Source organism: Cottoperca gobio, chromosome 4, assembly GCF_900634415.1.
Source record: "Cottoperca gobio chromosome 4, fCotGob3.1, whole genome shotgun sequence".
NCBI lineage: Eukaryota > Metazoa > Chordata > Actinopteri > Perciformes > Bovichtidae > Cottoperca > Cottoperca gobio.
The window spans coordinates 1,366,861-1,380,521 of NC_041358.1; the positions used below are offsets into that span (position 1 = coordinate 1,366,861).

Sequence of the window (13,661 nt, forward strand, 5' to 3'; positions counted from 1 at the left end):
CCATGTCTCAAAAGGGGGAGTATTATATTGAGTATTATATTAATAGAGTATATTCATAGCATTTGATTCAAAGGCCGAATGCCGAGAAACGGATATTCTGAACTAAATAAATATGAAGGAAATAAATGTAGTTTAACGATTATAGACGTGTATATAAAATGAGCTGAAGTATTTCCAACACATACAGTAGACGCTATGACAGTAGCTAAAGTGTTTACAGCTAAATGAACTGTAAAATAAGGTAATGTGGGTAAAGGATAATAATAATAATAATAATGATGATAATAATAAGCTTTATGTAAGAATTGCAGGTCAAAGTACTTGCACTGCAAAAACATAAAACATTAGACAGAATAAGAACATTTACGGTACAATAATCAGTGTTGATGTAAATAAGTGTGAAAGACTAATGGTATAAAAGAACACTGGAAATCATGCCAAGTTTCCCTATCTGTGCCGGGAAAACTATCAGAGCCATATTTAGAAATATACCACCATTTGGAAAGGAAGAAGAGGGAGAGAAAAATATATCCTGGTGACACATAAATATATCACCACTCCTGTGAGAGACACTGACTCCATAAAGCAGAAACTGGACCTCTTCGTGGTGAAGTCTGACTACACAGGGAGGTGGTACCCATAGGGGCGCTTGTCTCACCATCAGTGAAGATTCAACAACCCGAAGTTTTAGAAGGGGACTGTGACATGGGGGTCAGAGTCATCACAGGAGGGTGAGTATAGCCCTGTACACCTGAGACTGCACAACCACATCAAATTTGATTTCTGTGACGTAATAACCTGTCCCTCTTCCCTAACAATATGCAGAACAGGTCAGGTGGGCAGAGGAACACAGCTGCCACGGAGAGGAGTGACATGTAAGAAAATAAATGATTGTGATCCATTATTCCTCACCATCGTTTCATCGCATCCCAGAGATTAGAGACTGTTTGTTTTAGGCAGCAGAGGTTTTAGGAGCAGGTCCACAAGGACACTTTAGGATAAAGGTAGAAAACAAGAAGACTGCAATCTCCAAGCAGTCAGTAGGAAAGGATATAAAGATACTACAGTAAGAAATAGAATAGCAGGGAGACAGGATATGTGGAGAAGAATATGTGGCTGGACTGTAAACTGTATACCACTAGCTCAGTAAATATATAGTGTGTGTGTGTGTGTGTGTGTGTGTACCAGTCAGGCCCCTCCTTGCTTTAAGCCCAGTCCCAGTAATACTCGGACCAATAACAGAGTAAACCTGTCTGTTAACAATGATGCACAGTGTAACAGAACCACTCAGCCCAATTTGCAAAAATCTCATTAAGAGATTTCCAACTCACAGAACCAATAGCACAAGACTGAAATATGTGCATTGATGACACTGGTCGAGTGTTTCTATGTTTGGCCCACAACAGGTCAAACTCTTGTGAGCTTGAACTCGGCTGAAGAGAAACACAGCACCTGGGGAGAGCTTCAGCTCCACAGCATACAAGAGATGCAGTAGGAGTCCCCCGGGGAGTGCCAGAGATCAAATTGGAGCAGGTTTTGACTCATTGTTTTTATGATGGGCAACTACTAATAAGAATGTGGACTAATTACATTCATTGCATCTAACAGAGGTTTATTAATTATTACAAGGGATGCCGTTAAGGGACAAGCTGAACAACAAGCAGCTTCCAGCTTATTGACATGATAGAATGTCTTTAGACGTGCTCCTAGCAGAGAAAGGTGTGTGTGTGCCATGTTGGATCATCCTGTTGCACGATTATATCAAATAATACTGTTTCAAAGAGATCAGTTACTAGAGCCTTACAAAGATTGACAACATTATATAAAGAATTAGCAGAGAATTCAGGGGTAGAGAATTAGTCTGGTGATGCTATGGAAAGACGGTCCGGGAGATGGAGAGTTCTCATGTCACTGGTATCTTCAGCATTAATAGCTATATTAATTTGTACATTATCTCCACCGATTTATATTTTGTAAATATTTATGCATTTTTTATATTCATGTACCAGCTAACCCAGAGCAAATTCTTTGTAGGTGAAAACCTACATGACAAGAAAGATTATTCTGATTCTAAATACTTACTGTAGTGGATGTTGTTATATACCATAAATTAGAAGCCGCATGACGAGATTGATTGATTCCACAATAACAAAACAAATGTACACGAGTATCAGCCCCTCTCCATAGATTTATGCAATTTGATAGAACTAGCCTGATTACAGAACGAAATTGCATTAGACATGGTGCTAGCTGAAAAAGGGGGTGTGTGCAAATTGTTTGGCTCTGTGTTGTACTTTCATCCCAAATAACACAGCCCCTGATGGATCCTTTACCAGAGCTTTGAAAGGACTTGACCGACTCAGCAGAGAGCCAGCATCAAACAGTGGGGTACTCATAGACTATGATATAGAGCAGGAACACGACAGCCAGGAAGATGATTTCGTGTGAATAACTCTACAAAGTGTTCTTTGCTGCCATACCGAAGCCACTGACTTTATTGTAGTTACAGTCTCTCAGTCGTATACAGATATTACAATCTTATACAGACATTAAAAGTTTACTAATATTTACTGTCTTTTACTGGAAGTGTTTTTTATTATACTGAAGCTAATTGTCTTTATGCTGGAATAACAAATGAAGTTCTTTGGTTTTATACAGAAGGTATTTTTATGACTGGAATAAAAACAAGTGCACTATGAATGTATTCTTGTATACCATATGATGAATTTGTACACCACTCGGTGCCTTATATTTACTGGAGATTATACACACCATAAATGGTGTGTAAAGGGGGAATTGTCAGGTAAATTAATCCTGATCTTCATTAATCCACACTGGAAAGACTATCACATGTATTTGTCCTACCTCAATCAATATGTATTACGACACTACGAATATGTTTCTGCACTATTATGTATTTTCTGCACAACTATGTATTTTCTGCACAATTATGTATTTTCTGCACAACTATGTATTACAAACATAATAGGGGCACTTCCCCTTTAAGAGTAACAGGTCAACAAACCATCACTTCCGGACTGCTGACGGAGGAGCGTGTAGGCGCCAAACTGGGACCAATGAGGAGAAGGTCAACGCCTACTCCATGTATTAGATGCGAATTTTCAAATGTTTGGGCACACCTGGAGCGGAGCCGTGAGACCGTAACGATGGGGCTTTTTGAGCCATGCGGTCTATGGAAACGGCGACGCGAAATGTGTCCTCAGCTGAGAATATTTTCTTTGTTTGACTTATTGCGTTAAATAAATATATAGATTACATCAGGAGATTGCTGTTTTGATTCGACCTTTAAGCTCCGAGTTCTTCAGCTTTTTCTTACCCTTTACTTTTCTTTGTGAGGAAATTGTACATGGATGTAATGTTGAATGTGACATTAAAAGCTTTCAGCCTCCGCAGGAGAAACATGTGGTGCTGGGTCTTTGTGTAGAGCGCATGTTGTGTGAAGGACAGGTGGTGGTGGATGAATTAAAAGTCAAACTTAACAAAATAACTATTTAAAATTCAGTGTATTGGGTTTATTCATTTTTACAATTGCTTTAGTTTATTTCATTACTGATCAGAAACTTCATTCTATCATTAACTTAATGTTTATGAAGAAGTTAAGTGTTAATCCCTGTAAGGAAATTCAGGTGTCAAAGCCGCAACAGCATGAGAGTAAATCACAGGAGAGGACAGGGAGGAGTTCCTACGGAGGATAACGCAAGGATAATAAGAATACAAATATAAGTTTAAATATAAACAAAAATAACAACAATAAGGATTACGTAAAATACTGTGTAGCTGGCCCAGGTGTCTGGATTTTAAAAAGTGAATGGAATAATAGTCAAAAGTCAAGAGTAGGTACATAATGTAGTAAAAAGTACAATATTTCCCTCTGAGATGTAGTGGAAGTATGAAGCAGCAGGATATGGAAATACTCAGTAAAGTACAAGTACCTCAAAATTGTAATTGAATACAGTAGTTGAGTAAATGTACTTAATTACTGTCCACCACTGCTGAATGTTGAAATACTTAAGCCTCGATAATAAGTAAAGATTCATGGTTAGGCTTTTTGTCTTCAGAAAGCTAAACATGGATAAACATTGTGGTGTTGGACTGAAACACATCACCTTCCACCATGACAGGGAAGCAAACAGTGTTGATCCAGAGTGATTAAACTGCAGACTTTATCCTGTCTAATCTGAACACTGTCACTGCTGATCAACAGAACACATCTGTGAGTCAATGTGTGAGCTTTGTGAGAGGAGTCCATATTTTAAACTCAATATTAAGGCAACATGTTAAACAGGCAGGATGTATCAGTCAACAATCCTGTGACATGGTGTGGAAGCTCGGCCGCAGCTGTGCTGTCATAGGCTTAACACACTTGCTGATAAAAGGGCACACACATTTACATAAATAAACACACACAAATCAAGTCAAGTAAACACACACACACACACACGCACACACACACACACACACACACACACACACACACACACACACACACACACACACACAATTGAGCAAAGATTAAAAAACAACAAAGAGAACTAAACAGGATTAAAGCCTCACTAGTGAATCTTCCAAAACAATTTTCTGTCTGCTAAATACTTGCAAACACTGCTGAACTCTGAGGCTTCCTGCATTCTTAATGCATGCATGTGTGTGTGTGTCGTAGTGACAGCTGGGTGTTGCTAGATAAACTCCATCTAGAAGCGAAGCCAGAGGCCGACTTTTTTTTCGCTCCGTCAACCCAACCCAAGCAGACAGAGTATAGGATAATATTTCATGAATTTAAATTGAACTAAGAGGTTGCCAGGTCCAGCATGGTTAGATGAGAGGAACACACATTTACTTTCAAACAAATGCTTTGGCCCTCATCAGGGTCTTTGTACTTCAATATTGCATTGTGCCATATCATTTTATATCAACTAGCATAGTGTTTCCCTCAGGATACATAGTGCTGTGTTCACATCATATGGAATGCATTTTAGATGGGAAAGATTCCCGTGTGAGGGCTTAATCTACTGTACATTCAGAATATAACACATAGCATTACATGTTTATTCATTTACCTTGAAGAACATCCATTTGTTTGCCTTTTCAAAAACCTTCGATATTATAAAGTAACAAGTCTAATATATTCAGAAAACGCCATCACAATAACAGCATGGATGTTTATGAGGATGCTCTTTAAGTCAGAGACAGGTCATCAGGTCATTATGGTAACTCCCATATGACGAAAAAGCACAAGTGAGATTACACTTATCATTTGCAGTCAAACCCACAAGGACTGATATCAATGTAATCTGTGCGTCCACTCAGTGAAAGGGACAAACACTAGAAGCAAGGCAAAGCTGCGAGAACAGCTCAACCGAAGGAAAAGGCTACAGAGCTTTATTTAAATGTCTCAAATGCTTAGCTAGAAGTCACCAACACATACAAACCTGCCAACACGATAAGGAGGACAGAAGTTTGAAGATGCTGTGTGCAGTAACTGCGACCTGAACAAAAGCCACGCCCTAACACTAATAATAATAATAATAATAATAATAATAATAATAAATTGTATTTATAGGCGCACTTTACATTTGCGTAAACAAAACTAAAGCTCCTAAAGCTAAGACACATTTCTACAATAAATAAGATACAACAGCTGTCTCTCTAGCCTATCACTGCCATATCTATACTTACTGAGCTCAAACTAGTTGTTTTTGACTGATTGTTATTTTCTGTGCTAGTATTGGAACACCCTGGAAGATCATTAAGTATCATTTCAAGTATTCCAATAGAAATTAATAGAAACTATGCTGTGTTCCCCCTCCCTGAATTTAACACCAATACTACCTCACTAGTGGAATGTACAGGGTTTCTTAGCGCCATTATGGTTTCCCCTGGCAACTGCCCCGCTATCACCTAGCAACTGCCCCGGCTCAGAAAGCCCTCAGTGAGCGGCTGCCTGGCTCAGCCCCACCCCTCCTGAGAGAGATAACACTGGGAAGCATGCAAAATCATTCAGCTCGGCCCTGAAAGGCCAATATGTTGCTAATAAACACACATACAGGCAGAGTGAACGCTGAGCTGGAAGTAAAATAATCAATCAGCGAGATACACGCGATTCACGCCCTCCGCATCATCATGCCCAGCATTAGTGTGACTACATGACATTTTAACCCGCACACTCACAACAAATGGTATCATTTGCAAACATTTTGTTCGCAGTCCGGAGCCCTTTAATGATCTTTTATCTGTTGAGTTAAGTGTTATATCACATTGGCTGTGTCTCAATTCATGGGCTGCAGCCTGCGCAGGACGTAGACTTCGCGGTCTTTGCAGGCCAGGACCTCCGTATACCGCGAAGGCTGAACTGAGCAGTCTACGAAATGAGACAGTCCGGTCTACAGGGGACTTCCTGGTACATCACAAGTTGTTCACGCCCCTACATTTTGCCGCTCCCGTCTCCTAGCAACTCTCTGAAGTTATCAAGCCCAGTTGACGGCTTACTTTAACATTTTCCCAGAGAACGGAACCAGAGATAATACTTTTATTTTCTTATTTTCAATCATTATTGAAGATATGCTTTATCATAATGTATTTTAAATGATGATCAGGAGACACCAGGGGCTTTATTGTGGCAGCCCATCCAAGTCCAGCAGCAAACTTTATCTGTATACTTAAATGTTATATTGTTTTATCATACTTTTATTTATAATAATCATTCAATAATTTTCTTTGTTCGATCATTCATTTCCATTCATTGTGCATTTGAAGGAGTCGCCAAAATGGGACACCCCTTTCTCGGCCGCTGTGACGTAATCGGTCTACAAATACAGCCTGCGCAGGCTGCAGCCCATGAATTGAGACACAGCCATTGTATCACATCACAGCGTTTTCTGTGGTTGTGTATTGTATCTTACCGCATCATGTTGTGGTGCAACAACATAAATTAACACAATCTCACCGAATCGCTGACTCGCTCAGAGATATAAATCTGCTGTATGAATGTGATATAAATCTGCTTTATGCATGTGTTATAAATCTGCTTTCACAGTGGATTTTCCATTTAACACACACAGACACACACACACAGACACACACACACAGACACACACACACACACACACACACACACACACACACACACACACACACACACACACAAAGTGAGCTCAGGAGTGCCGGTGAGCTGGCAGCCAGAGTACACAGTGAAGTGGTTTAAGGAAAGCCTCATCTCGACCGGAGCTCCCATCTGTTTTTCCTACAGTGTTGGACAGACGATCGATATCTGTAGCGCAGATCTGAGACAACTGCTGATTGTGGACTCTCACAGCTAAATGAGATTTACTTCATTATACTGCTTTATCTAATTGTAGCAGCACCAGTACGGAACCGCAAAATAGTCTCTGGAAAAATCAGACTGGCCACTGGACCTGTGCTCCTATTCATTTTTAAGGAAGCCATTCCACAAACTGTCCATTTATAACAGCACAATAGAGCAGCCAAAATACTCTGATGGTAAATAATATACTGTCTGGTTTGGACTGAGTTTGAGACATGAAGATGTTTTGGCCTTCAGAGCTTGTTCCTTTCCATCACAGCAGTTATTTAGTTAAAAGCCCGCGCCCCCGAGCAACGCTCTCTTTGTGGACCAGAGCCCGGCTCCTTCCACTGTATGCAATCTTCAGACTCCTATCCACTCATTATCAAGTCTTACTGGTATGTTTGTTGAGGCTCTGGTCAATCTTTGCATTGATGCCCCTGATCACACTACCCACACACATTAGACACGCCCACTCAGCCTCGTCACTAATAAACTGGGGCGCAGATGAGGCGGCATTGCGCAACAAACACAGGTGTACACGAACAACATTATTTTACACACTATAATAAGACTACTGTTTTTTTTGCATGTTTCACCTTATTTACTAAAAATCACATACATTTTTTTGAAGCATGCCACAGTGTGTTTTATTGTATTTTTCCCACCGTCCTGCCAAGTATTGACTTCCATTCATGTTGCAAAGATCTGCAGAGATATGACACTTTGTTACATTAGGTAATACAATACAAATAGTCTTTCGGGCTGCGTATCACACTTCAATAGGACAGAAATGTGTCTGTAAGCTAGAGCTGCATTGATAATAATTAGCACAATAGGCAATAATATGCATTATTAGTGTTATTTATTTTGTTTTTGAAAATGACTTAATTTATATTTTAGTGCTATATAAATAAGCTTTAAGGTGAAACTAAACTGTAACCAGACAATGTTTTGACATGAAATGATCACTAAATAATCAAAAATACAAAATGTTGTATATTTTTTAATCAGCTGACCATTGCAGCAGTATCCTGGGAAAATTGTTTGCCCTCTGGTTTAGTGAAACTGCCACACTGTACACCAGACAGTGTTCTTTTATTTCTGTACGAGTATGTTTCAAACACACTCCCAGTTAAAATTTGGCGCATAAATCCCTGTAGCCCCCATCAGAGAGACAAACAGTGCTGTACACAGGAGAGCAAAAGAGAGATGTAGAGATATAAAGCAGAAAGAAATGAAAGAAAGGAGAGGAGAGATACACACAGACAGCCACCGGGGAATCTCAAAGCCAATGAGACAGTGAAGATCTCCACTTTTAGATCTGTGCCTGAGCAAACATGAGACTACTACCAATTATCACCTACTGAACAAACACAGACACACACACACACACACACACACACACACACACACACACACACACACACACACTCACACACAAACATGCACACGCGTTGCATGCCTTGTTCCTCCCCAGTCTACCAGTGGGGCTCTCCTTCTCGGCATTGCTGCTGGGTGTGAATGAACCCATCTCGTCCTCGTTAATGAAGCCATTCACAGGCCTGCTCCCTCCTCGTGCTCCCTCCTCCTTCTCCCTCCTCCCCTCAAAATCATCCCCAACCACGTCCTGAATGTCTACATGGCCCCACATAAAGAGCACCAATATGTGGACCAACAGTAGTTTTAGGTGAAATAAACCTTGTATCCAGTTCAGGAAGAGGTGTTCAAAGTCACACATGTTCTCCTGGCTGCAGCAGTATCTCTGTATCTCTGAGGACAACGCTGAAGGGAAGTGTTTGAACTTATTTAATTAGACTGTATGTCCAAACAGTGGACTTAACATCAATATTACACTTCCTAACAAAAAACAGTATGCTAACGGTCATAAAGGAGTGGATGTTTAAGTACTTTGATTTTTGTTTCTTACCATGGTATCGTATTAGTAACGAGAATCGTGGAATTTCACTGGTATTGTTATGGACTACTTAATATCTGGTAGTATGACATCCCTCCAGTGTAACAAGACTTTACTATCCTTACTAGATAGTAAGGATGCCACCTGGGCGCCTCCCTAGGGAGGTGTTCCAGGCATGTCCAACTGGGAGGAGACCCAGGGGACTCGGTGGAGAGATTATATCTCCTCACTGGCCTGGGAACGCCTCGGGATCCCCCAGTCAGAGCTGGAGGATGTGGCCCGGAGAAGGGAAGATTGGGGTTCCTTACTGGAGCTGCTGCCCCCGCGACCTGACCCCGGATAAGAGGTAGACGATGGATAGATGGATGGAGGTTAAAGTTGCCTTGAAGGATTTATTCACCGCTTAAGGTCAGCGGAATAAGATGTAAACACAACACTGACATATTATCATGTAAAATTGTTTGTTTTTATATTCAATGACAACGTTTCTTTAATTCTCACTTTTTACAATAGTTACTGTTAGATAAAAGATCATTGTAAATAAACTATGGGGGAGGTATAGTCAGGGAAAGGCAAGTAAAAGAATATGTTATTGTTAGTAAAAAGGTAAACTCCTGTCACTTGCATGAAAGTTAGACACGCTTACATGTCCATCCACGAGGGTGTGAATCACAAGTTTCACCATACGATATTAAATGGATTCTTTGGATAATGATACAATATTTTCCGATATCACAAAGTTGTCACACGTTATCAATTCATGGACCTGCCACTGATATGAGACAATATCTTATGATCATATATAGTTCCATTTATATCAACTCACAAGAAGAGCAACTCCAATGTAATTTGACAATGTTATTACTCCGTAGCAAGGAGGTGCCATGGAATTTCAAAATAAAGGTGTATGTTAAAAATGATATGTATCAATGTTTTCACTAGGATTATTGAATGGATATATTGATCCAGATCGATGGATCAGTACACTACTGGATGTTGTGATGTGGATAAAAGAAGACATTGCAGGCTGGAAAGCTAAAAGCTTGAGCATGAGTCATCTTTTCCTGCACCCACAGTCTAACCATCTAAATTAGAGTGAACACTCATAACTATATACATGATACAATCTTTCTCAGTTACGAATAAACACAAGCACATGCTGGCTGACAGTGTTGGTTGTTACTTAAAGATGTTAGATTGTACGTTGGGCTATAAATGCCTGACAGAGGGACCGAATGAACCAAACATGCCAACATGTCTGAGAGTAGAAGCACCAGAGAGAGGTTCTTTTTGGTACATTTTTGCCTTTTTTCCAGCCATAGACAAGATTGTATAATATTTTATACATGCAGTTGTGTGGTGAATGTTGAATGTGCCAGCTCTGATTCTGATCTGATGGTAGCTGATTGTTCATTAACAATGCCTGACAGAGACACAGCTGACAAAGCTTTAATGGGCGCACACGTAGAAGAATTCATGGGAACATCTTCACACCGCTGTTATTGCTGAAATTACCGATTTGAGCCAATTTATGGTTATAATTTGCAATTTACACAAAAAATAATGTGATAAAATGATGTCATCCCATCAGAACTAGCTCAGCCATGCCTCCATCTATTGTCCCTGCGAACTTGCTATGGTAACCATTTGGCCCAGCCATGAGGATTTCCTTTGTGCTTCTTATTTAATTATAAAAATGTTATATATAAAGTTGCACTCGCTTCTCTTCTTCTTTAATCACCGGAAAACAATCTTATTTGGAACAAACTCCAACTCTCTATATATAATTTGCATTTATATTCTCTTCAGAAGCATAATTCATCATAATCCATGCTTCTTCAGATCAAATCTAATCGCTCATTGTTTTGGATGCTAAGAGTCACCCACATGTATTAGTGTAGAGTCTAGAAAAACTCAAATTTAGTTGAACCCTAATATAAAGAGAATTGTAAACTCATATCCCAGAATATTACAGCAGGTTTTCTACTTCCAGGTCGTCTTTGTACCAAATGTAGGTTAGTGTGACACACTGTCTTCAGTTCTAATAGCTGCTCCAAAACTCTGAGTTGGAGCTCAAGAAGACTGAGCTCAGTCATCCTCAACAAAATGTCAGCAATGAGCCTGTGTGGCTGCAGGGCTGGCCTCTGTAATGTTTTCTGGTGTGAGACACAACACTATAAAATCACATTGGATATGAATGAGAAAAGTATGCAATATGATAAAGATAAGAATCAGGGGTTGTGAGATGATAAACACATTAGGGAAGCTGCAACACAACAATACTTTAATCTTTGCTTTGTGCTGAATGACTAGAGTTCCTCAGGCCTCTAAAAGTGTTCAAATAAATCTGTCTGAGGAAGAAAAGTTTACTCTTTGGCTAACTATTGACAACTGGTAGACAAATGCAAACGGTGATGAAGAGCAGCAGGTAGACCTTGCTTCCAGTTAAGAGGTCAAAAACTGCAAAGATTGGAAGACTTTGCATGAGTGTGTTGTGCTGACAGCCGGAAACACATCTGAGTGTGCAACGCAATAAAAATATCCCAGCTGGTTGCAGTGTGCACCGTGGACAGTGAACACCTCACTTTCATCAATGCTGCCTATTTGTACAGCACTTTATCAATCTAAAGAGAATACATTTACACAAGCATGCAGTGTGGCTGGTGAGGAAGAAGACTAACAGTAGACATAACAATAGAGAGCAGGAAGACTCAGCCCACAAACTGTGAGTCAAAGTATGCATGAATATAGCTCAGGAGAAACGTCACCCTCAACATTAAAGCCACCTAACATCCCCAGAACATGCATTTAACTCTGCACCTCACTGTACTACTTCATGTCTTTATTGGAGACTATTTCCATAGTTCCTAGAGCTATGGTTTCGCTGTAATAGCAGGTTATGAGTCAGACTGAGTGAGTGCACGTAAGTAATTATGACTGAAATCTGGAGCCCAAAATTAGCAGGTCTGTAGCTTTGTTGGTCTGTATATGAAGAGCAGACTAAACTCAGGACATGCACAGTGCACTATAGACATACACATCTAATCCTCAGAGGACAGCTGTCACCCTGTCCTGATTGATCTGACACACACACACACACACACACACACACACACACACACACACACACACACACACACACACACACACACGCACACACACTGTAATGGAAAAACACTGCATTGCTTTGCTGCCCTGTTTCTTATCTCCATGGTACTCATTAGGGAAACAGTACAGTGTGAAGATATGACGTCAAGATGACCTAGGTGTTCATAGTGGGGGAAAACAGCTGTTAAGGAGGAAGTGAGGTTGTGTGTGGCAGATAGTAGTCACTAGTTGCAGCACACTTTTTCCCTCACCCTATTCTTGACCCCTATAGGTCACCTGAAGTGTATAAAGGTGAGACCACACTCAACACACAGTATCATTGCTTGACAGACCTCTGTGTTGTATGCTTTGATCCTTTCTGCAGAAAGACAAACTTTGTATCTTTTGATCATCTTTGTTAACATCATTTCTACCACAACACACACACACACACACACACACACACACACACACACACACACACACACACACACACACACACACACACACACACACACACACACACACACACACAAAGACTTCACACAAACAATGTGGCTGTTTCCAGCCTTATAGCTCAGTTTGATTATGGATGTAATAAATGCTGGCTTTGAAATTGCATTATCTTAACATCAACAACGCCCCCACCAGTCACCACCCACCCCCACCTCCTTCTCCTCATAATCCTCCTTGAGCCAGGCCTCCCCAGAGATGGGAGCACACCTCTCTTCTCTGGACATTGGCACTACATATTTGGGTATTTGATACTTTATGCAGCACTAAAACCTCCACCAGCAAGAATCACATGTGAGAGCAAAGCATCACATCAAATCAAAGCAATGTGTTTGCTTTAGCTTTGGTGGATTAGATATCCCTACTGTTGTTGTTAGGTCTGGAGAAGCAGTGGATCTGACACAGCATCACTATGACACCCAGGCTGGAGCAGATATCGATTTAACAACATGTAGCTTAGATTCCATGTCGAGCAACATGATGGAGGTTTATACCCCTAAGTCTAGACAGGAGGCCTGTCCCAGTTGTGTTCTGATTGGCCAATATATGTCAAATAGTTTATAATCAGCTCCAACTGACTGTGTGTGTGTGTGTGTGTGTGTGTGTGTGTGTGTGTGTGTGTGTGTGTGTGTGTGTGTGAACTGACCGTGTGCCTAAGCTTCACACACAGTGGATGTTAAGGAAAAGGAAAGCTTCTCATCTCATTTCTCACACTGGAACCACGGCGCACAGCATGTAGGGTAAAAGTTCAGCTCATCAAATTAAAGGCTGCATAGGTGGAAGTCCTCCACTATAAAGATGCACGCTTACACTTTCTAATGC

At 40.5% G+C, this 13,661-nt stretch overlaps 1 protein-coding gene across 1 annotated transcript in view; it reads right to left on the bottom strand.

The window, feature by feature from the left end:
* Window positions 1-13,066, bottom strand: part of LOC115006914 (cadherin-2-like) — a 76,317-nt gene extending 63,251 nt beyond the window's left edge. Inside the window, exons 1-2 of the mRNA XM_029429541.1 lie at window positions 12,982-13,066; window positions 8,807-8,959 (exon numbers count right to left, since the gene is read on the bottom strand). Of these exons, the coding sequence (XP_029285401.1) occupies window positions 8,807-8,959; window positions 12,982-13,066 (238 nt within the window). The remainder of the gene's footprint in view (window positions 1-8,806; window positions 8,960-12,981) is intronic.
* Window positions 13,067-13,661: the final 595 nt, after the last annotated feature.